This window comes from Micropterus dolomieu, linkage group LG22 (assembly GCF_021292245.1).
Source record: "Micropterus dolomieu isolate WLL.071019.BEF.003 ecotype Adirondacks linkage group LG22, ASM2129224v1, whole genome shotgun sequence".
Taxonomy (NCBI): Eukaryota; Metazoa; Chordata; class Actinopteri; order Centrarchiformes; family Centrarchidae; genus Micropterus; species Micropterus dolomieu.
Window position 1 is genome coordinate 3854877 of NC_060171.1, and position 24419 is coordinate 3879295.

The 24419-nt window shown below is 40.0% G+C and overlaps 2 protein-coding genes across 4 annotated transcripts in view; one reads left to right on the plus strand and one right to left on the minus strand.

Annotated features, from left to right (window-relative positions):
• The window catches only part of cadps2 (Ca++-dependent secretion activator 2), a 309850-nt gene that overhangs the window by 44979 nt on the left and 240452 nt on the right, over window positions 1-24419 (minus strand). The gene's annotated exons all lie outside the window — the stretch shown is intronic.
• Window positions 8204-17785, plus strand: LOC123961339 (chymotrypsinogen B-like). 2 transcript variants are annotated; one of them, XM_046036639.1, is made up of 6 exons: window positions 8204-8826; window positions 9332-9352; window positions 14493-14655; window positions 14971-15236; window positions 17127-17266; window positions 17356-17785. In XM_046036639.1, the coding sequence occupies exons 1-6, from the start codon at window positions 8772-8774 to the stop codon at window positions 17602-17604; spliced, it is 894 nt and encodes a 297-aa protein (XP_045892595.1). In that variant the 5' UTR covers window positions 8204-8771; the 3' UTR covers window positions 17605-17785. The 2 variants fall into 2 exon arrangements, 1 of the variants encoding a protein (XP_045892595.1); XR_006822718.1 differs by lacking the exons at window positions 14493-14655; window positions 14971-15236; window positions 17127-17266; window positions 17356-17785 and adding an exon at window positions 11218-11548.

The following is a 24419-nucleotide window of genomic DNA, read 5'->3' on the forward strand; positions in this document are numbered from 1 at the left end:
TTATTTGTATAGCACATTTCAACAACAAGGTAATTCAAAGTGCTTTACATAAAACATAAAAGCAACAGGGAAATATAAAAAAGTTTAAAAGCAACATAAAATATAATAAAAGTTACAGTGTTACAATCAGGGTTAAAAGAGTTCAATGGAAAATAAAAACAGGCTGTGGGTTTGAGGAAATAACAGTTACAATCATACTGAAAAGAGAATAAACGCAGAAGTACACTTACCACTTCCTTCACTCTATTCAATCTCATTCCCATAATCATGGGGAAAAAAGCAATGGTAAAAAGCTAAAAACAAAGAAAAAGAAGACAGTAAAAGTTACAGTGCAGTGTAAGTTATCAATAAAAAGAAAAATCTTAAATATTTAATTAAAAGCAATGGTAAAAAGAAAAGTCTTCAGTCTTAATTTAAAAGAACTGACAGTTTCAGCAGACCTGCAGTTATCTGGGAGTTTGTTCCAGATATACGGAGCATAATAACTGAACGCTGCTTCTCCTTGTTTAGTTTTGACTCTGGGAACAGAAAGCAGACCTGATCCCAGACGACCTGAGAGGTCTGGATGGTTCGTAACGAAGCAGAAGATCAGAAATGTATTTTGGCCCTAAACCATTTAGTGCTTTATAAACTAACAGCAGGATTTTGAAATCAAGTAAAGACCTCAGAACTGGAGTGATGTGATCCACCTTTTTGGTCTTAGTGAGGACTCGAGCAGCAGCGTTCTGAATCAGCTGCAGCTGTCTGATGGATTTCTTAGGGATCCCTGTAAGGACGCTGTTACAGTAGTCAAGTCGACTGAAGATAAATGCATGGATAAGCTTTTCCAGGTCTTGCTGAGACATAGGTCCTTTAATCCGTGATATATTCTTCAGGTGATAGTAAGCTGACTTTGTAATTGTCTTAATGTGGCTCCTCAAATTCAGGTCTGAGTCCATGACTACACCAAGATTTCTGGCTTGATTTGTGGTTCTTAACATTACAGATTGAAGTCGAGCACTTACTTTCAATCATTCCTCCCTGGCTCCAAAAACAATAACTTCAGTTTTATCTTAGTTTAATTGGAGAAAATTCTGGCACATCCAATCGGTGACCTGCTCAATACAGTTACTCAGCGCCTATATGGGATCATAGTCCCCCGGATGAAATGGTTATGTAAAATTGTGTGTCATCTGCATAATTACGGTAACATATTTTGTTGTTTTTCATAATCTGAGCCAGTGGAAGTATGTAAATGTTAAACAAAAGAGGCCCCAGAATGGAGCCTTGAGGAACACCACATGTCATTTTTGTCAGCTCAGATGTCTGATTACCTATAGACACAAAGTAGTCCGTCCTTTAAGTAGGATTCAGAATGCAGCGCTGAGATTTAATAATATGACTGAAATTCTGCCTGTCAGTGTTTAAATGGATGTCATTGAATACCTTAACAAGAGCCATCTCATGCTGTGGTGTGGTCGAAAACCTGACTGGAAGACATCAAAACAGTTATTTACTACCAAGAAAGCACTAAGCTGTTGAAAAACAGCCTTTTCAATGATTTTACTTAAAAATGGGAGATTTGATTTGGGCCTATAATTGCTCATTAGTGAACTGTCTAAATTGCTCTTTTTTAAGAGTGGCTTAATGACTGCAGTTTTCAGGGCCTGTGGGAAAAAACCTGAGAGGAGAGACATGTTGACAATTTGTAGTAGATCTGAGGCCATGCATTTAGACACATTTTTGAAAAAACCTGTTGGCAGAATATCGAGGCAACATGATGAGGATTTCAGATGTTGTATAATGTCCTCCAGGTTTTTATGGTTAATAGAATCAAATTGTCTCATGCTATATGAATTGTTTTTAAGTGGACACAGGGACAAGACATATCCTGTTACTGGCATGGAGGCACCGATTGCTTGTCTAATTGTTTGAATTTTGTTTGTGAAGAAGGAGGCAAATTCATTGCAGGCCCTGGTGGATAGAAGTTCAGAGGCTACAGACGCAGGAGGGTTGGTTAGCCTGTCGACAGTAGCAAACAGGACACGTGCATTATTAGTGTTTTTGGTTATGATGTCAGAGAAGAAGGACCGCCTTGCATTTCTCAGCTCTAAATTATAAATGCGAAGTCTCTCTTTATAGACCTCATAATGAACCTGGAGATTTGTTTTCAACACACTTTTTTTTTTTAGTTCTGACCAGCGTGGCATTTCTCCATGGAGATCTTCTCTTACCAGAGACAACCTTCACCTTGGCTGGTGCAATGGCATCAATAACATTTGTAATTTTAGAACTGAAATTATCTACAAGCTCATTCACTGAGACCCATAAGAGGGCGGGTGTTGAGGAGAAAGCCTCAATAAATTTCTCACTAGTGTTTTCAGTTATATACCGTTTTGTGATCACCTCTGTTTGTATATTTGTAGCACTCTCAAAGAAAACACAGGAATGATCAGAGAGAGCAACATCAGTCACCACAACCATGGAAATGTTCAGACCCTTGGAGATGACTAAATCCAAAGTGTGCCCCTTATGTGGGCTCTGTCACATGTTGAGTCAGTCCATAATTATCAAGAACACAAAACAGTTCTTTAGTCGCTCTGTCCTGGGGGTTGTCAACATGGATATTAAAATTACCAACAATAACCACATAGTCAAGACAGATTATAGACAGCAGTTCACCAAAGTCATCAAAAAAGTTTGCATGTTGAGTGCTTCCTGTTTCTTAACACTTTCACCATGCTTTTTCTGTTACCTGTCAAGACAGGGATGGAGAAGACTACCAGCACACTGGTCCCCGGTTTGTCCTGGGAAGAGTCATTAGTGCTATTTTTGCTTGTAGCCTGGACCCAGCACATATCAGACAGAGCTTACCGGGATTTTTCGCCATTGCGGAGCGGGAGGACGGGTTGTGCGCTGTATTTGTGACAAGTGTCAAACCTGGAGGACTTAGAACCAGTGGTGGAGGTGGACGGTGATTGGGGTTTAGGGTAGAGGGAATGGGAGTGGAGCGAGGGAAAGTGCGGGGAGTAAATTTGGTCCCAGCTCTAACCAGGTCTTCCATGTGATCAGTGAAGTCCAACAGGGGGGAGAGGGGAGAAAGGGTGTCTGGAGATAAGGGTGACCTAGATGGGGATTGGGGGGGTGAAGATGTTGTATCCTCACTGTTGGTTTCAGTGAGAGAGGTGGAGACTCTTCCTTTTGGCTCAGATGTCTCCCGTGATCAGAGCTCTCTTCCGGCGGGGGCTGAGGTGGCTCTCCTTCAAAGTTTCTGGCGTGTTGTGTTATGTCTTCTTCTTGTTTTGATTCCTCTTGTCTCTTGTCCTTGGCAGAGGGAACAGATGAGTGATGCAGAAAGTAAAACAGGTTTGAGCTGAACAATTTTACTCCTGACTTGTTAAGGCGAAGTCCATCTGCCTTAAAAAGATGTCTGCGGTCCCACAGAAAGTAAAAGTTTTCGATGAAATGCACTGAATGGACGGTACATGCCGTTGAGATCCACATGTTCAAAGCCATCAATCTGCTGAATCTCTCAGCTCCTCTTTGGATTGGCGGAATAGGGCCTCTGATAAACACCTCAGCATTCAAAGAGCTGACTGTGTTCAACAGATTATTAAAGTCCTCTTTCAAGCCACGTTATGCAGGATTCTTTCTGCCAAGTCAGACACCGTATCCTTCGGAAAGCAGAGTATCTTGGTGTTCTTACTGCACATGCTTCTTACATCGTTTACAGCAGCGTCACCCACAATCAGAGTTTGAGGCCCAGTCGTTAGCTTTCCCTGCAGCCTTTTACTTTCTGATTTGCTCTCAGTCCTTACCCTCTTCTGTGTGAGGACGGGAGGTTATCTAGGTCATCAGACGGAGATCCAGGGTCCTGCAATAGTGGTGAAAATCTGTTCTGCTGTTGCACACTCGGTTGTTGGGGAGGTTTGTTGCTAATTCTCCCTTTCGCAGCTGTCCACGGCTGTGTCCTACCAAGAACAGGGGTTGAAGAGGCGTTCTGCCTGGATGATAATGCAGGCCAGCCAGTTGCATCACAAATCTCAGGGCGCTGGGTTCTGCCTGTTACTCGTCCTCCCATTTCCCCAGGAAATTATTTACTCTTAGGCTTTGCACCAAGAGCGTTCCAGGGGGGACTCCCACTTTCAGATTTATTACCCAGTAGACAGGCCTCCTGCTTCTTGGTAGTCTTGTTGGTGCTAATTAGCCGTGTGTTAGCATGCTCTTGTCCACTGTTTTGGGTCCACGGTAAAGTGGTGTCATTCCCACATAGTCCATTCACTTCCACGTTCACTTCTCACCTGTGGATCTTGGTTTCCAGCACTGCAAATTTTTTGTAGAAGTTTGTAGAAGTCGTCCGTGGAGAAGGCGGGCATCTTGTTGTTAATTAGCATTAGCTATAACTCCAGTCACTGCAGTACAGGCTAGTGCTATTGATAGGCCACACTCGCGTAGCACTAAGATCATAAAAGTTTTTAAAGTATGGCAAGAGCCAACTTTATCTGACAGTCCCAGTGATTTAAAAGTATCCAAGAGCTGCTGATTTCTTGAAAAAAGAATGCAAGGAGAGGCAAGAGCAAGCAGCAAAGCGTCTGCACAGTAAGAAAGCAGGAAGTATGTATGTATGTACGGGTCGCCCTGTAGACGGCCATAAAGACCGTGGTTGGCACACAGCAAGTTAAATAATGTCATAAGGATGATTCTTTCTTATCTTTACTTTATATATAACTAAGCAGTAAGTCATATTAATTATAGGCATATTATAAACAAGGATATTAACCATAGGCCTACCAAACACAGCGTTATTCCATCGGCAACAACAGGCTTTGCCTTTGATCACGTACGCTAAATGTCATGCCTGGTTACACTATATACTGCAAACACTTATTTGGCCACAACTGTGATTATTCTGTTAAAAGAAATGTTAAAGTATCACAAAGACATACCCTTGCTATACCATGCTATACCACTGTTTATTTGCACGTTATGTCTGTTTGATGCAGATAAAAGCAGCTGTAGATGTCAAAAGACTGGGCGATACAGCTTTAAAATGCTGAGCGCGCTCCCGCAGACTGCAATAAATTTCATGTGGACAATCATTTATCGGCACGACACCTGTATGCTTTGCTATCCAGTTTTTCTGCCCACGTAAAATCTGATTTCAGGTCTGTTAACACCTTATACAGTCTATGATTAACACACAGTTAAAAACGGGGACGTTTCCAGGGACAGCTCCAGACTGCACCACTGCACCATGACGCACTAGGATTAGAATTGAATATGTTAAATACAACTAAATGTTGTTTCTAGAGCAGCAATATTAATGTTTTATAGCAACGTCACTCTGTGAAGCAAATTTGTAATATCGAAATAATGCCAAATTTTAAGACCAGGCTTCGGTTTTTGGTGGCCTGTCCCTGGAAAACTGGGACGTCTGGTCTACCTAGCATAGGGTCACAAAGTACTTCAGACACACTTGCATTTTTGTGGTGAAAATCGATCGTCCTGCCCTGTATGCGATAAGTCAGGGCTTAACATTGTAAGGGTCATTTTATAATAATGTTTAAAGGAAAAGGCCTTGATGTTTTGTATTTTTCTTACTGTCAACAAATCCCACGAACAGACTCAAACCAGCAACATGTCAGTCTGTCTCTCAACACTGTCTGACTTCCTGTCCTGTTGCTCTCAACTCCAAGCCCATTGGTTCCTCCTGAAGACATAAATCTTCACAGATTTATAGTTTCATGTTTAAAAAGGTTCAGTCATTTCCTAAAACAGCTGCTCGCTGTACATTTGTTGTTGCACTATTTTCAGTGGTGGGTGAATCCACATGTGGTGCTCTAGTGAGTATTTGGGGCAGTAGGACGGTGGATGTGGGACCAAATCCCTTTGTCCTGTGTCTTAGCTTGACAAATTTAAACAAAGAGGACAAGAGGGAAGTACTGCTGGACCACAACAAAATCAGGCTATGAGACACACTGTTGACAAAAAGAAAAAATACAGACACAACATTAATGTCTCTTTTCTTTTTCAGCTGCACTTCCTTCCCCAAAGAGGCTGCAGGAGGTGAGTCTTCCCATCGTGTCCAACAGTGATTGTAACTCTGTCTACGGTGATATAATCACAAACAACATAATCTGTGCCGGTGTGACCCAGGGAGGACAGGGGACCTGCCGGGTGAGTCTATCTGCAAAACACTCCATAACACACATGTTTAAATCTGCACTAATAAACAGATCTGTCACTGGTGATAAAAAGGACAGTATTTCCCTCTGAGAGTAGAAGTATGAAGTATAACCGACCTGTGTGACGTCTGCAGGGGGATTCAGGCGGCCCACTGGTGAAGAATAACGGCTTTATCTGGGTCCAGGCTGGAGTGGTGAGTTTTGGATCAGATCAAGGCTGTGCCGTGCCTAATGTCCCACAAGGCTTCACCCGAGTGTCCCAGTATCAGTCCTGGATCAACAGCCAGATCAGCACCAACCAGCCGGGCTTTATCACCTTCACGGAGAACAGTTCAGCCTCTGGGAGCAGTACAACCTCTGGGAGCAGTACAACCTCTGGGAGCAGTACAACCTCTGGGAGCAGTACAACCTCTGGGAACGGTTCAACTTCTGGGAACGGTTCAACTTCTGGAACCGCTCACCTGGTTTCCCTCTCGGTTCCTCTGCTGCTGTCCATCTTACTTGTTGACTTCTACTTCTCTGTCCTTTCATAGAAAGTTTAATTATGATAATTAATGAACCAGGATAGAGTCAACATCTTTGTCTCTCTGTCTCCTGGTCTCATATTTTGAGCCTTTTGAGATTAATTTATTTAAACAAGCAACAAAATCTGGTATATGAAGGCAATTTTGTATCTTTTTAATGCAAGCAAAATGTCGAGAGCATATTTGTCACTGCAATCAAAAATAAAATTTGTGATTAAAAACAAACCGGCCTTTTTTGTGTCACAAAATTTTTTTTATAGCTAATCCGTCCTCTTTGATTGCAAGTGAAAAAGTTTTGCGAGTCAAAAATGGTCAAGATTAGAGTTTCTATTGGTGGGTGTGACTGACCAATCATGGGTTTGGAATGACTGCATCGCCTAGATTTGCCACCTTTGTGACGGCCCTGCCTAGTTGGGTGTTTAACTGTGTGGTGTTGGGCAGTTTACTGTTCTCATTTTGTCCTTGAAGGTATCAGCGCCCGTAAGCCAGATTGGGAGCACCTGGGCCAGACGCTGTAGGAGGATAAATACTCTGGCCCTTTTGCTCTCGAGCTCTCTTTCATCTGAGGGCTGTTTCACAAAACCAAGATAGCGGATTAAGCCGGGATTTTCCAGATATCCTGGGTAAATTAACCCATTGTCGCGAATTCGCATCATACCTCTTCCTTGTAGACTGCAAGCCAAAATAGCACATGGATTCCGCCAAAACCTGTTGGTGCATATTTGATACAAACCTAGGAACCTTTTGCAAGCCCTTGTTTCTCATTTATGCCTGTTGTCGCTAATTTGCATCATACTTGAATTTATATCTTTTCTATGTTCTAAAGACAAATTAGCAATCTTCACTTAATTTAACATCAGCTTGAAAGCAAATGAAAACACAAATAATTTTTTTTATTTTTTGCAAGGTAATTCAAAGTGCTTTATATAAAAAAAGTAACAGGGAAATATAACAAAGTTTTAAAAGATAAATAGAATAAAAACAGGCAGGTCTCCCACCTTTGCTTATTTTACTCCTTTGATTCCCCATCTCCCACTCTATCCCCCCTTTAGTTACTTAGGGACTCTAAATGGTATGGTCCATTTTAGGGGTGTCTGAAATTGTATTTAAAGATTCTTGAGGTTTGATTATTGGGGAATATATTCTGATATTTACAATTACAGGTGAGAATGACCCCCCTGAACTGTTGTTTTTGAGGGGTCGAAGTTTTAATTAGTATTAACAAAGAGCACTTCACACGAGAGCCAGATCCAGTCTTAACATATTTTTAACCCAACAAAGAGCTCAGGCTGTAAGTTCATGCATCTAAGCGCGTCGGCTATGCATCAAAACCGGTAACAGATAGTGTCAGTTATGCGCAAATTGAAAAAGAGCTGTATGCCATTATATTTGGATGAAAGAAATATCACCAGTATGTCACTTTGGGAAGTCACGTAAGTCCATCATGTGGAAACTGCTAGCAGCAGCGCATACAAAGATATGACGTCACCATCATCCACAGACCATGTCAAGCCACTCCTGTTGCAGAAACGCTTTCCAGGAAATCACTATCTGACCAAGACAACGCTATCAGTGAAGGCATGGACATGCAAGCGCACGTGATATATAGCAATTTATGTGTCAGCGACATCAAGCTGAAAGAGAGCAGAGACAGGAAAAGACACTGAGCTCAGAGCATAGCAGAATACTGGAACCATCTGGTTGAACTTTCGCAGAACTTTCAGAGCTTGAAAATCATCATTCCTACCTCACTGCGCACAGAGATGTTATCCAGGATGCATGCAGAGAGCACGAGACATCCTGTTTTGTCCAGGGATGAACAAGCAGATTAAGGAGATGGTTAGAAAGTACCACACGAGTCCCGAGCACAGACCTGAGAGGCATGTAAACCCGGAGTTAAAATCTTGTAGGCTTTGTGTACATACCTGGCCAATGAAAGTGATTCTGATTCCAAAAAGTAGGCACAGCAGCAGGCTCGGGGCCTTACAAAGTGTTAATTTGTTTTGTTGGTGAAGAAGGGCGTGTGCGGCATGTCAAGGCGGTTTATCCACTTATGACAAGACATTGTTGGTAGAATCGCACCATGGAAGTCAAAGTGTTGGTTTGTGGCATCGTGCTCGTGGTTTTAGCGGTTACAGGTGAGCGCTGTTAAATCACAGTTGATCACCTGATTTGTTTTGTGTTCATAATGAAAAGAAATTTAGACGGTAGAAACTGACTCTTGTGTTTCTGTGTAATTTTCAACTAATTGCTAATTTAGAAAGCTTCACATAACGTAAGACTGTGGAAGTGCTAGCAGCCACCTGCAGAAATGTTTGACTGAACTTGAAAAGAAGAACTGGCAGTTTGACTCTGTGTGTTGGCAGGAGACTGATTCAGTTTTATTTGAGTAATAACCTAAAAAATGTCTCTGTGTAAAAAAAAAAAAAAAATTGCGGTAAAACAATTTATTGAGTGTACTTAAAAAATCACAACAGAATGAAGTGAATATAAGACAATGACTCAAGTGTCTCAGGACACAGGAGAAACCAGCTGGTTTTGTTCTTGAAATTATTTTACTAATTAAGAGATAATCACTGCACAAACAACAAGCAGACAGTTTCATGTAAGTGACTAAATGTATTATTTGTGTCTCTCCTACAGGAAGCAACGCACAGTTAGATGGTGAGTTCTATTCTCATACTCTTCTGTTCTGAGTCAAAAACTGTCTCTCCACAGAGGTTGGTTAAAGTGTGATGAAGTTCAGACATACACGTTCCCCTCAGGTCGAGTCCAAGTAACTTTGGTGATCCTCTGACTTTTCAAGTAGCTACTTGGACAGAAAGCTTCTGAATTCGGCTTCTTATGTGCTTCCAGCAGCATGCTAACATGCTAAATGTTAGCAGCAGGTATTTAAAATATCAAGCAAGTGTTGAAAAATGCTAAATTTGACACTTTCAGGGAAGAATACTAGATGCCGGTGACTTCAGAGTTTAAAGTGATGAAAGAATTTTCACTTGAAGCCAAGCATTTTTTTTTAAGATTATTTGCAGAAACACAAACGTGATATTTACAGCATCACCTTGAGGTCAGAGAGGGTAGGTATATGTACCTGACGAGTGAGTGAAATGTTCAACCCACCTGTCAAATTTTGTGTTTTAATGCTTATCCTGCACAAACACTTTAGCAAAAAAAAACTAAGAAAGTGTCCCAGGTTTCAAGTACAAACTACAACAGTGATCTGAACACCCCCATTAACGGCAAATCGAAATTGGTCACCTTGGGCTTTGAACCCTCATTCTCACAGTAGGTGACTTACTGACTGAGCTAATGTACTTTACAAGCTACAGCAAGATCACTGCAGACTCACTGTTTGACCGATTTGAAAAACCTTTGCAACACTTGATATCGGCCATCTAGACAATGTCTGTGTTGATTTTGGTAGCATTTCCAGAAAGACTTGTAAAGATATAGATGTTAATTGATTTAGCATATTCTGAAAAATATAGAGTGACAGACTTCTGAACTGACCAAAGGTTGCAGTGAGGCAAACGTTTGTCACATGTCAGTGGATGTGCTGAAAAAATTTCAGCTCTCTATGACGTACGGGTGATTTTCTTCTTAGAAATTTACACTCCCACTTTTACGCAATAATTTTTAAGTGTGTATTTTGAATATATGTAAAACAGAAACATCTGAGAAGAAAATGCAATTTAATAAACAAATTTTGTAATTTTTTGTAAAATACAAAAGTTTAAATATATGATAAAAAACAGATTGACATATCAAAATTCTTTTGATAACTTTAGATCAGCGATGTCCAAAGATAATCCTGCCAAAGTTTCGCATCAATTAGCTAAATGGTGTTAAAAATAGCTTTGAGATTTTTCCAAAGATTAAAATAATTTAAAAGAAGTTTTACTTAAAACAAAGCTATTTTTGAAAATATTGCAAAACGTAAAATATGATTGTTATAGCACCAACATGAGGTCTGTGAGTGCCATTTTTTTTACTGAGTAGTGGGTGGAATTTGCAACCCATCTGCCAATTTTGATGAGTTTCGTCAAGCAGTTTTTGCTGCACAAACACTTTTAGCGGAGAAAAAGAAGGAAGAAGAACAAAAACAATAGGATTCCTGTAGCTTCACCACTTGGATCCCTCATAAAAATAATCTGTATTTATAGAGCACTTTTCAAACTCTATGTTACAAAGTACCTCTACAAAGGCAGAAAATACACAGGTTCTAAAATCCATCAGGTTTTACTATAAAACTAGGAATTACAGTTCAAAGAAAAAAAAAAATCAGTTTAGGTTCACAGATGAAAATACTTTAAAAATTTATAGCCCAAGCTTTTATTTGCTAAAATCACTGAATTGACCCTGCCTTTATTTGGGACAGGCGTCCATGTGGGACAGGGCTTTAATTCCTCTAGCACAAAACTTAAATAGACTATGAAACAGTTTTTTATTTCAAGCAGAATATTACTTAAATAATAATATAAAATCCAGTAATATCAAATACACTAATTCATTTGATCTTGCTCCAACAGACGGCTTATGCACTTTTATTTTGAAGGCAGCAACGTAACGAAAACAACAACAACAGGGTGCAGACTCCACCGAGTCCAAGCGGGCACGATCTTGATTATTGCCTAATACCTGCAAGCTGCCTGCCTGCTGTCGTCTTTTCTGCAGTGAGGAAACCTCCCGCTTGAGAACATACGGTGTTTTTTGCCATTTTGTGTCCGATCCGTTGGAGATATCGGATCGATTGATTCCCCCCCATAACTGTGGGATGTTCCGTTCTCAATCTACAGGCCTGTAAAGCATGGGAGTGCTTTTGGTGACAGGAATGTTGATGAATACTTCTGTTTTTATCAATATTTCAATGTTTTGTCATTTGTAAATAGGTTGTATGGACTGAAAAAGTGTTTTAAAGATATTTATCAATAAAAGTCGGAATTTAAACAATAAATATTGCCAAAATATGGAAATTCGCCTGGTATATTTGAAAATGTTGTACAATAACTGTTGTATTTTAGTTTATTTTCATCAGATTTACAGTTACAATTGCATTCTAGGTGTAGAAGAAGATATTCAGTTGCATTAAAAGCTAACTCAGGATGGTTTTGTTGGTTTATTGCATCAAAATATAGCTTTTTTTTACCAGGCGAGGATAAAAATATCAGATATTTTCTTTATTGCATCTCCATGTAGTCTGTAAAAGTCAAATATATTAATACTCGCCCTCAAACTTAAGGGGCTCCCTAGCTTGAGGTTAATCTATACAGCTCATTCACAGCAAGACAGCAAAAAATGGATTGTGAAAATATGAGATTAAATCACATATATATCCCTAACAACAGGGTTGGGAGGGTTACTATAAAAATGTAATCCGGTACAATTACTAATCTTAAAAAATGTGCTCAGTAATGTAATCCAAGTACCAGAAAATAAAAGTAATGTAACCTGATTACTTCAATACCAAATACGCAAATAAAGACAAGATGCGTTGTCTGCTCAGTGTATTTTTAGAGAAACATACAATTGTAAAATATCCCATTTCCATGAAGTCAAAATTGAAGTTCAGGCCTAAATGTTTTTATATGATGTCTTGTACTAGGCCATTAAAATGTTGACCTGATGATGGCGCTAAACAATACACAATGGATTCATATTCCTTAGCTTCTGACTTTTCAAAGGAGACCAGAATTATGCATCTAGGCCAAATGGTTGAGGAGTTATTCCTGATTCATTTTGGGTTTGTAATTTTAGGTGTTTTTTCTGGAAAAAGGGGTCTGCTTTCAAGTAGTTAAGAGATTTTATAGAGCCAAAGAACTTACATAAAAACCAGACCAGGCGTTTAATGGAGACCTGCGTTCATTTGTCAAAATGTGTTCCACTACGCCTGTAAATGGATGGTCGAAGAGGGATAATGGATAAGAAGAGGTTTACAAGAGTTCACTGACTCAGCCAGCCTGATTTCCTCGGGCAGCAAAAACACTGTCTCTTCATCCTCTGAAACCGACAACAGGCCTCGAGGATCTCAGAGTACATACGTGACTAAAAGGTTAGAGAGCATGGAGAGACGCAATTAAGAGTCTTAAAAGAAATCAATACAATTTTAAAATCTATTGTAAAACATACTGGTCACCAGTGTAATAAAGCTAAAACGGGGGTGATCACGTTTCTTGGTTCTGCAGGCTGGGTGGCAACTGTTGGAATCGATCAATAGATTTTGGGTAAAAAGAGCAACCGAGAGGTAACAGCTATGGCTAAGAAGGAACGGAAGAACAAAAGTATTGCAGCGGATGTAAAACTTATTACAAGGTAACGCAAAAGTAGTAAGGCAAGGCAAGTTTATTTGTATAGCACATTTTAACAACAAGTGCTTTACATAAAACATAAAAGCAACAGAGAAATATAAAAAAGTTTAAAAGCAACATAAAATATAATAAAAGTTACAGTGTTAGAATAAGGGTTAAAAGAGTTAAATGGAAAAAAGCAATGATAAAAAGCTAAAAACAAAGAAAAAGAAAACAGGACAGTAAAAGTTACAGTGCAGTGTTATCAATAAAAAGAAAAATCTTAAATATTTAATTAAAAGCAATGGTAAAAAGAAAAGTCTTCAGTCTTAATTTAAAAGAACTGACTGTTTCAGCAGACTAGTATTTAAAAATATTCTCGCCCTCAAACTTAAGGGGCTCCATAGCTTGAGGTTAATGTATGCAGCTCATTCACAGCAAGACAGCGAAAAATGAATGAAAATATGAGATTAAATCACATATATATCCCTAACAACAGGGTTGGGAGGGTTACTATAAAAATGTAATCCGGTACAATTACTAATCTTAAAAAATGTGCTCAGTAATGTAATCCAAGTACCAGAAAATAAAAGTAATATAACCTGATTACTTCAATACCAAATACGCAAATAAAGACAAGATGCGTTGTCTGCTCAGTGTATTTTTAGAGAAACATACAATTAAAAAATATCCCATTTCTATGAAGTCAAAATTGAAGTTCAGGCCTAAATGTTTTTATATGATGCCTTGTACTAGGCCTGTAAGTCATATGGAAGGATCTGGCCCATCAATGACAAAAAGCCTCCAAGTGAACATGACATGAACAGGTCCAAACACAGCCTCATTAGTTTACTCAGCCCCGGGATGACACAAGCCAAAACGGCAAGAAAACCACCTTCGTACTGTATTCCCAGTGGACTGGCCTCCGTCACTCTCAGAGTCTGTGCTCGGGTCCGGCTGCCGTGTTCTAATAAATCTTTGACATGATTTCTCTCTACCTCGCACAGACTATTCTCATTGTAATTTCTGGTCTGAAAACTATTTCATAAAAAATAAGACCAGTTTGCCAGTGTCCCTCCTGCACTGATATCCATCATCAGCATGCTCATAATAAAAATGTTAACATGCTGATATTTAGCAGGTATACTAATGTTTACCATGTTCACCATCTTAGTTTGGCTTTTTAGCATGCTAACATTAGCTAATTAGCAGTAAACACAGAGTACAGCTGAGGCCGATGGTAATGTCTTTAGGTGGGTATCTGGTCATAAACCGATGTGTTGGACACAATATAATGTTGACCTGATGATGGCGCTAAACAAAAAGTCAGAGGATCACCAAAGTTATTAAGAGTTTGTCCAGAGGGGAACATGAAGGTCTGTGCAAACTTTCATAACAATCCATCCCACAGTTGTTGAGATATCCCGACCAAAAAAGCTGGACAGACAGACTGACATCATCATTGATAGCAAATCTATACAGATGATGCTACCCAGCCAGTAAACAGAGTCTCCCCCCAGATTGTGGCACTGCGCCGCTCAACGCCAGGATCGTAGGAGGGGCGGATGCTGTTCCAGGGTCGTGGCCCTGGCAGGTCAGTCTGCAGACCAATGGACTGCATTTCTGTGGAGGCTCCCTGATCAACAACCAGTGGATCCTGACTGCTGCTCACTGTTTCAACATGTGAGCTGTGATCCTGTACCAGGGACTTCATTTATGCTACAAAGAGAAAATGCAGTGAGGATGTGGCCATAAACCACATTAAAACCACTGATCATGTTTTTATTTATGCTGTTAGTATTAATCAGACACCATTACAGCTGTTTCAGGTCAGTTCCGATCTTTATTGTTCTACAAGATTTTTGGGGAATTTGGGATAAATAAAAACTTTTTGTCTCTGACTATAGGGGAGAATGACAAATTCTTCAAAATGAGGATTGGCTACGATGGATTCAGCTTTCGTGTGATTTGCAACATGTTGTCTTTTCTGCATATCAGCCCCACTCCCAATCTCATCGTTTACCTCGGCCGTGACACCCTGAACTTGTTGACTCCAAACGGAAAGTCCTGGACTGTGTCCCAGATCGTCAAGCATCCAAACTATGATAAAGAGACGTTCAACAACGACATAGCCTTGCTGAAGCTGTCCTCTCCTGTTACGTTCACTGACTACATCAGACCCGTGTGTTTAGCGGCGGACGGCAGCGCCTTTAACAATGGGACGACCTGCTGGGTCACCGGATGGGGAAACATCAAAACTGAGAGTGAGAATTTAAATTCATTTTACAATCATTTTAAATGTATTGCTAATAGTGAATGATTGTACTTTTTATTGTTGTGTTTTGCAAACGATTGCACATGAATATAAACCAGAAAAAGTGCAGAGGTGATGACATCAACAACAGCCCAAGTAAAACCAAAGAAATACTTTTTGTACTTTGTCACAATTTTTATGTGAAGTAAGATTTTGAATGCAGGACTTAGATCATGGCCGTCTGGACTACCCTTCTTAGCCTGCTGCCATCGAGACACTGCGTGGATAAGAAGCAGAAAATGGATGGATGAGTCATGATTGTGGTTTTCAGTTTTATTATTTCCTGTTACTTTTGGTTTAGCCTGTTCTGACTTTTGCGTTTGTTCCGTGTTCAGTGTCTGTTGTCAGCGGGATATCTTAACACCTTTGATCTCCAGCCTACTAGCTATCTGCAGGCCAATCATCTATTCCCGGGCTGCTAGCTTACAGCAGACCAGCCAACCACTCTTGTCCTAGCTGCGAGCTGGATCATCTCCTGTTTTCTATCCTTCAGTTAGTTCTGGCTCCTTAGCTTGCTCCTAGAACAACAAGTCCACATAATGGTAACTAGTCCACTAGCGGGGGCCAGTTTGTCTCCCTGCATACTAGCAACCCGCTAACTAGACCCCACCTGCCTGATAGCTGCTTGTTAGCTAATGCCCACATGCCTGTTTCCCGGCCTGCTAGTGCTTCGCCAGCTAGCCACCTAGCTGCCTGTCTGCCTGACCCTCACCATGTCTGCGTCCCCAACAAGCAGCACTCCTTTGTGGGCACGCACTTGGCCATTTTTCCTGGCACCTGTGGAGGTCATAAGAGGAGACACGGCAGAGATGCTCACAAGTCTTTGCACTAGAGTCCAAGTCAAGTCTCTCAGGGTATAATGAATGTTGTATCACCTGCTACGTTCAAACCAGGCGGCTTATAAAACTGCTTTGCTATAAGGGATTCTGTAACTGTAACCTGTAAAATGCAACTAATGACAGCTTATTAACTACTGTAAGTCAACACCAACTGCAGGCTCTCAAACCCAGTGTAACATTAACTAAATAAAACGCTGAGCAGCTGCAAATCCCGAAGTGCAGTCGAGCAGCAGCAACCCCTGGACTGGTTCTGGTGCTACCCAAAGTGCAACAACTGATCCCAGCCCCTGCTGCAGGTGATGAACATATCAAACCCCTTGATCCTGCTGTCCAGCCGCAGCAGGTTTCTGACTTCTTCCCGTCACTAGAATCCCAAGCCTCTAATGAACTGTTGCCGCCCCCTACCTCTGCTGAACAGCCATCTCCTGACTCTGTGCAGCCTCTTGTTCCCACTGCCTTGCCTCAGAAGAGGATGTTCTGCCCCCTGAACATTTTGAACTGTCCACTTCTGTCCACTAACCCCATTGAGCTGCTGTTCCACTCAGTGTGCCTACTCGTCTGTGTCTGCATCTGGGTTCAACCTTGTAGTTCTCATGCCTTTGCACTTCCATCCATTGCAATAGGATGAATAATTTCTAACAGTTGTGAATTTTTTGTACTGATGATTTAAACTGGAGAGTTTCACGTCCATCCAAGACTTGCGGATGAATCCACATGTGGTACTTTAGTGGGTATATACGGGAATATCCGGCAAGATGGCGACAGCGGAAACAGCTGATCAGTCGTGAGTTACGTCAGAACTTATTCGGCATTCGGGCATTAACTCTTTTTTGGCAAAGGCAAAAACCACCTCAAGCGATCGTAAAAACTTTTTTGCAAAATTAAGGACGTTTTTTTACTTCAAATTTGCGCATATAAAATCACTGATGGTAACACGGCTACAGTTGACCAAAAAAAATAATACATGCAGACTCAACATTAATTAATTAATGTCTTTTCAGCTCTACTTTCTTCCCCAGGGAGGCTGCAGGAGGTGAGTCTTCCCATCGTGTCCAACAGTGATTGTAACTCTTCCTACGGTTTCATCACAAACAACATGATCTGTGCCGGTCTAACCCAGGGGGGACAGGGCACCTGTTTTGTGAGTCTGTCTGCAAAAATACTCCTCCATCAACTGATAACTCTGAGAGTAGAAGTTTGAAGTATAACCGACCTGTCTGACGTCTGCAGGGGGATTCAGGCGGCCCGTTGGTGACTAAAAACGGCTTTGTCTGGGTCCAGGCTGGAATCGTGAGTTTTGTAGCACAAGAAGGCTGTGCCCTGCCTAATGTCCCCGAAGGCTTCACCCGAGTGTCCCAGTATCAGTTCTGGATCAACAGCCAGATCAGCATCTCTGGAGCCGCTCACCTGGTTCCCCTCTCGGTTCCTCTGCTGCTGTCCATCGTCCCTGTTCTCTTCTCCTTGTCTGTCCTTTCATAGAAAATTTATTTAATACACCAGGATTTAAAATCTGTGTCTCTATGTCTCGTGGTCACATATGTTTTGCCTTTTAAGACTCATTTATCTTAAAACAAGCAACAAAATCTGCTCCTTGAGTCAAATATTTTCACCCGTTTTTACCGTTCAGCTTCTCGTGTTTTGCAGAAAAGAGACGACAGAAGAGAAGAGAGAGATCAGAAACTGGTGTAATGACGCTTAATTTAAAGAGTAAATTAAGGAATGTTCTATCACTCTGTTTCCTTATTTTGCCTTTATTGATGAATCATTATTTAAAATAAAATTGTAAGTTTTTCTAATATTCCATTGCACAGTTCATTTGTTTCCTTTCCTAACATTTAATTTCCATTTTCTAATTGTTTCGCTTAAAAGACGCTATAAAATAAATATGTGTGAATTATACAGTGACAATCGGGGGGTCAACTTTTTACGGGTTGTAAAGGGAACCCAGTACAGCGCAGACACATGCTTCAGTGAACTTAAGTCTTACAATGCTTTCAATATCCTCGCTGATAAATCACATTAATTACACTATGGGTGCCTCACATCACACATCATCTTTTGTAGTCAGCGGTCACCAAGTATTCTAGAGCATAACTGCCTGCAAGTCAGACCCGCACACAACAGCAGACCCTCCCAACGCTCATAGACCCACAAAACTACAAATCTGTAGTATTCTACAGGTCAGCAGTATTCTACAGGTCAGTAGTGGTCTTCAGGTCAGTAGTGGTTTACAGGTTTAAGGAAATGTGGGCTGTTTTGTGTTCTTCTAACATTATGTGTTTGTTGGCAGGTCTAGGCACCAAGTCATAACCTAATTATTTCTTGATATTTATTATATTTGTTATATTCTGACCCACTTCACTTTCTGCATTCATTGGCTGTAATAAATGAAATAAATCTGTAGATGTTGCCTAAATGTCGAGGTTATACATGAGCACATGCCCACAGACATTTACACACAGGAAAGATATAATAAAATAAAAGCATTCATACATACATGTATACAAACATATAGTAATCTTTACTCCAAATCTTTTGATCTTTCCACCATCGGGTTATTAAATTCAGACAGGAGCTATTTTAAATAGGATCCTCATCAACAGCTAACAGAAAATAATTAGATATGGTATTACTTTATCACTACCACTAGCCACTTCAGCGTGGGAAAAATTGTTGTCTTGTCAACAGACATCGCAGTGCGATGGTGCACACGCCAAATATGGCATCCAGACTTTTGTCAAACGAGAATATAAAAGTTCTGTGACAGGGCAGCCACAGTCCCTTAGACCTGTAGACTGTCGGCCTCCCACCTGCTTTTAACCTGATGGTATAATCTCTGAAAATCTCTCAAAAATAATTTGATCGTCGCTGCTTTTGTTTCTAATTATAGTATTTACTGCAGTTATAAATAAGTAGTTAAACAGTGTTTCTGATTCAATAGTATTGTCAGTTGTGTTTTTGAATCTTCTACACCCTTGCACCACTTTTATTATATACAATAAGAAGCTACTCTTTTTATGTGTTTATCTTAATAGACTGTGTTTTCATAAAAATGAGCTTTACACACAAACTTATCAAAGCCAATGACAAAATTAGTAAACTTTAGCATGCCATAGTCAACTTTAATCATATAAAACGTAATTTCCCAACAACAAAAATGTGGCTAGTGAAAATGCTGTGTGGCTAGTAACTATGGAAATCCACTAGCCACATTGGCTAGTGAGCAAAAAAGTAGATGTCAAGCCCTGTTTATCACACATTTACATGAGCAGGTGGATAGCATTTAGCTCATAGCCTACAGAAGAACTCAGTCTGGCCTACGTGAATCCCCCCGTTTAACTTTAATATGTCTAAAAGCTAACATTATAGTAACTTTTGTTCGACAGAGTAGAAATGGACCTATGGAATTAACATCTTTGCCTCTTTACTGGTTGTTGACATAAGTGTGGTTCTAATACCGTAACAAACATTGTGAGTGCAAAGATTTTGCAAGCGCAAGTTACGCATATCCTGGGGGCTAAGCCCCCCCCGTTTTTCAATCCTAGTGACGTCCTTGCTTCCACACCTCTAGGGTGAGCATCCGCGAAGTGGTTTCTGATAATTTGCCTACAAACTTGCTTACTACATAATTTGTAATCATGATCCACATGTCTTAGCCCGTCATTTGATATTATTGTAAAAAAAAAAGACACTGTGTCAAGAAGTTGTTAAAGTTACTGACAGGTGCTAGTGCTTGAAGTGGGCCGGTACTCTCCAGTACGCAGTACCGGCACCTCGACATTTTACTCTTTGGCATACCGGGACTTTTTCTTGCGTACCGGGACTTTTCCCAAGCTGCTCTCCTCTGCCCTCTCCATATCAGGTTATCTGGGCGCTACGTGACGCTCACCTGTTCCCGTTCTCGCCTGCCTGCTAAAGAAGAGAAGCTCGTGTGCCTTTCAAGCAGCCGTGTGCAGAAAGTAGCTCGTCAATGACGCTTGTCTCGAACCGACCAATCAGAGGCTGGATGGAGTGGGACATTTAAAAATATTTACAGATAGGCGTCACTTACACTGGGGACGCTGGGGACAGGTCAGAATCAGGATGTCTCCATCACTTTTTGAAAGCTTTTGTTAAAAATGTTCTGAAAAACAGCAACAAGAAATGTTAAATTACAAATGAAACAATGGACATAAAACATGCAATGCAATTGAAATTACTGCATTATGTTCCATTATATGTTTATATTTTGAATTGTCACCTTAATTTTGTTTCCCTTCATATAAAGATATTTCCACCATAAATTGGTGCAGAAAATGCGGGAAATTAAGTGTTTAATGCTCAAAGTCGTTAATGTTATAATATTTACTATAAAGTGGTGGGGACATGTCCCCAGCGTCCCCAGGCTAAATGACACCTATGCCTCAAACAAACAATAATCCAAACCACATTTTTCCAGGCACTGCTGTCAAACAATTTACAACACATTAAATTGTTAATTGTTAACAATTATTAATTGTAGTCCTAATGAATTAAATACACAATAATAATAATGTAGTAATAAAATAAATAACGGTAGAAATAATAAACGTAATTTAGGAACCAAGCTTATTCTCACCTGCTAAGCCTATAGATGGCATTTTAATCATTGGAATGAAATTTGTAGAAAACAACATCGCTGGGTTTCATGTAAGGTTTTCCAATAGACTACATGTACATTTAAAGATTATTTGTAACAGCATGTTTACAATATGTCTATTTTATTAAGCTTGTTGTCAGGTTTATTTCTGCTTATTATTTTATTATTATAATTCTTATTATATGTGCTTGTATCTTGTATTTTTTACACTGAGAGTGATATTACTCCTGGGGTTAAAATCTTGTAGGCTTTGTGTACATATACCTGGCCAATGAAAGTGATTCTGATTCCAAAAAGTAGGCACAACAGCAGGCTCGGGGCCAAAGAAAGTGTTTTGGTTTGTTGTAAAAGAAGGGTGTGTGCAGCCTGTCCAGGCGGTTTATCCACTGATGACAAGACAAAATTGGTAGAATCTCACCATGAAGGTCAAAATGTTGGTTTGTGGCATCGTGCTCATCATTTTAGCGGTTACAGGTGAGTGCTGTTAAATCTTGTCTCAGTAGAGAACCAGACTTGATCACCTGATTTGTTTTGTGTTCATAATGAAAGATACATAGACAGAAGAGATTGACTCTTGTGTTTTTGTGTAATTATCTACTTACAGCGAGTTCATTTATTTATACACTTCATTTATTTTCATGTATTATTTATGTATGTACCGGGGTTTTGCTCTCTGGACACGGCTTCACCTGTTCACACAGGTGAGGTAAAGTAAGACTGAGCGCAATCCAGCAGCAACAAGTAGAAATATTTGACTGAACTTGAAAAGAAGAACCGGCAGTCTGACTGTGTGTTGACAGGAGACTTGATTCACAGTTTTATTATATTATTAAACTAAGAAATGCATCTGTATCAATTTTCTTTTTAGTAAAATGATTTATTGAGTTTACTTTAATAAATAAAACATAACAAAGTGAATTAAAATCGACGACTTGAGTGTCACAGGAACACCAGAGAAACCGGTTGGTTTTGTTCTCAGAAATGTAAATATGCCTGTTAAACCATTTTAGGTAATCACTACACATTAAAACAAGCAGACAGTATCCTGTAAGTGACTAAATGTATTGTTTGTCTCTCCTACAGGAAGTAATGCACAGTTAGATGGTGAGTTACATCCTCAATTATTTAATCATTTAATGTATTTTTGCTTCAAACAGACATTAAACCAAAAGCAGTTTTTAGTTGCACTTTTGAAGCTCCATTAGAGTCAAATACTGTCTCTCCACAGAAGTTGGTTAAATTGTGACGTTCATGTTCCCCTCAGGATGAGTCCTAGTAACTTTGGTGATCCTCTGACTTCTCATCCAGCTTCCTGTTCAAAACCTCCAACAACTGAATTTTACATCAGCTCCTGCTGTGCTGCTTCCAGCAGCATGCTAACATGCTAACAAGCTTCTTTATATTTTTATCTTTATTTATTGAGCACTTTTCAAAATCCATATTTCAAAGTTACTTTCACAAGGTCAGAAAATAAAACAAACAGATTGTAAAAAAACATCAGGTTTAAATATAAAATATTTAGAAATCAATAAAATTCTAAAGCATTGTGACCATTTTATGAAGCTAAAACAGAAGCGATGTGATCACATTTCTTGGCTCTAGTTCTAGGCCGGTAAAACTGTTGCAGAAATCCAGGCGTGGTGAGATGAAGGTGAAAGTTAACAGATTTAATTTTTTATATTTCTAAGCTGGTAAACACATGATTGCACAAGCTTTGTTGTGTGCTGCTCAAATCTTAAATTCTGTTTGAACCAGACAACAAGATTATTTAAAACAGGCTTGATATGATCCACTAGGGAACCAGCAGAGGGCAGAAATTGCTTTGCCATGAGCTGGGACTCAATGATAAGGATCTCTGTTTTGTCTGAGTTCAACTGGAGGAAATTATTTGACTTCACAAAGGCAGACAGAAAGTGAACTCAGCATTCCAGGGTCCGCGGATCTGGAACTTTTATTTGTCCGTCTTAAAGGTTTATTGTTGTGACATCACTGAAAATGGAGATCCTTTGTTTGTTTGTTGGGACGTTTTCTTTGAATCTTGATCTGGGGCTTCACAAGGACCAGGGACGGGCAAAAATACATCAAAATGTGTTTTAATATAAGATAAGTATATAAGAGCCCTTACAAGTCTGATATGCCAAACTACCTCAGCACATACAGAACACAGTACTTAACAGAACAGGAAAAAATCTGGTGGATACGTCACATTTTCACAGAGTTATTTGAAAGAAACTGTTTTCAATCACGGAAAGTAAATTCTGTTTCCCTCCAGTTTGTGGCACTGCGCCGCTCAACACCAGGATCGTAGGAGGGGCGAATGCTCCTGCAGGATCGTGGCCCTGGCAGGCCAGTCTGCAGAGCAACGGATTTCATTTCTGTGGAGGCTCCCTGATCAACAACCAGTGGATCCTGACTGCTGCTCACTGCTTCCCCAGGTGAGCTCTGATCCGAGGAATTTGTTTGTCAAAAAAACAAACAACATTAGCAGAATGAAAGCACAATAAGACAGTTGAAGACACTGACAGAGCTGCTGCTATAGAGAGCCTAAGTCCCTCCCCTTCCGCCTCATGGGACCTTATTTCAGAACTATTTGGGCTTGTCAATGGCGAGAGACAACTAATGTTATGATCCCATTGTGCCCTGAATCACACACTTGATGTCTGTTTAAAAGATACTTAAATTCAAGAGAGTCGCAGTTTGTCGTAAAACTGTAAAGTAACATTTTGTTTTGTGAAAACCGCTCAATGAACTTCATCTCTCGTCTCACTCAGTGTACATCACCAACATGTTAGCATGGTAATGCTAAGCTAATGTTTATTTCTTGCTGCTTGCTAGCTGACTTGTGTTGTGAAGATAAAGTGCATTTACCTTTAATTCCTCCTCTTAGTCCCAAATTAGGCTTTAATAAATCTTGGCTTGTTATGTAGAAGAAATTCTTTCAATAGCAACATTTCCAACTATATTTTAAGATGACTGAGAAATTAAGATTATAGTTTAGTCTTTCACAAAAAATCATGCACCAGTATCTGTCACATATTTAAACATGTTGTCTTTTCTGCTTCTCAGCACCCCACCCGGTCTCACCGTTAACCTCGGTCTTGAAGCCCTAGACTTGTCGAATACAAATGGGATCTCAGGGTCTGTGTCCCGGATCATCAAGCATCCGAACTTTGATAGCAAGACGCTCGATAACGATATAGCCTTGCTGAAGCTGTCCTCACCTGTTACCTTCACCGACTACATCAGACCCGTGTGTCTGTCGGCGGGCGGCAGCGTCTTTAACGCCGGGACAAGCTGCTGGGTCACCGGATGGGGGAGAATCCAAACTGGGAGTGAGAATTTCAAATCATTCGACAATTATTTTAAAGTGTTTTTAAAATTAAACCACACAATTATATGAACCAGAACCACTTCAGAGGAGATGGGCAACAAGATGACGCCCAAGTAAAATGCAAAACCAATTTTGGTGCTTTTACTGAAGTGAAAGTTTGAATGCAGCACTTTTACTTTTTTTTTTATAAATTGATGGCTGTCTGGACTGCCTTGCTTAGCCCACTGACACAGATACTCTGCCATAGGTCAGGGGCAGAAAACAGATATTTTCTTGTATATTTTCTTACATCTTTCATGTCCAACCAAGACTTAAAATCCTTAACTGTGACTCACCAATCATCAT

Coding starts and splice junctions, on each gene's coding strand:
- LOC123961339 (XM_046036639.1), top strand. CDS start 8,772: ATGGAAGTCAAAGTGTTGGTTTGTGGCATCGTGCTCGTGGTTTTAGCG. Junction 9,353..14,492: donor AAGCAACGCACAGTTAGATG/GTGAGTTCTATT, acceptor GTCTCCCCCCAG/ATTGTGGCACTGCGCCGCTC. Junction 15,237..17,126: donor GGGAAACATCAAAACTGAGA/GTGAGAATTTAA, acceptor ATGTCTTTTCAG/CTCTACTTTCTTCCCCAGGG.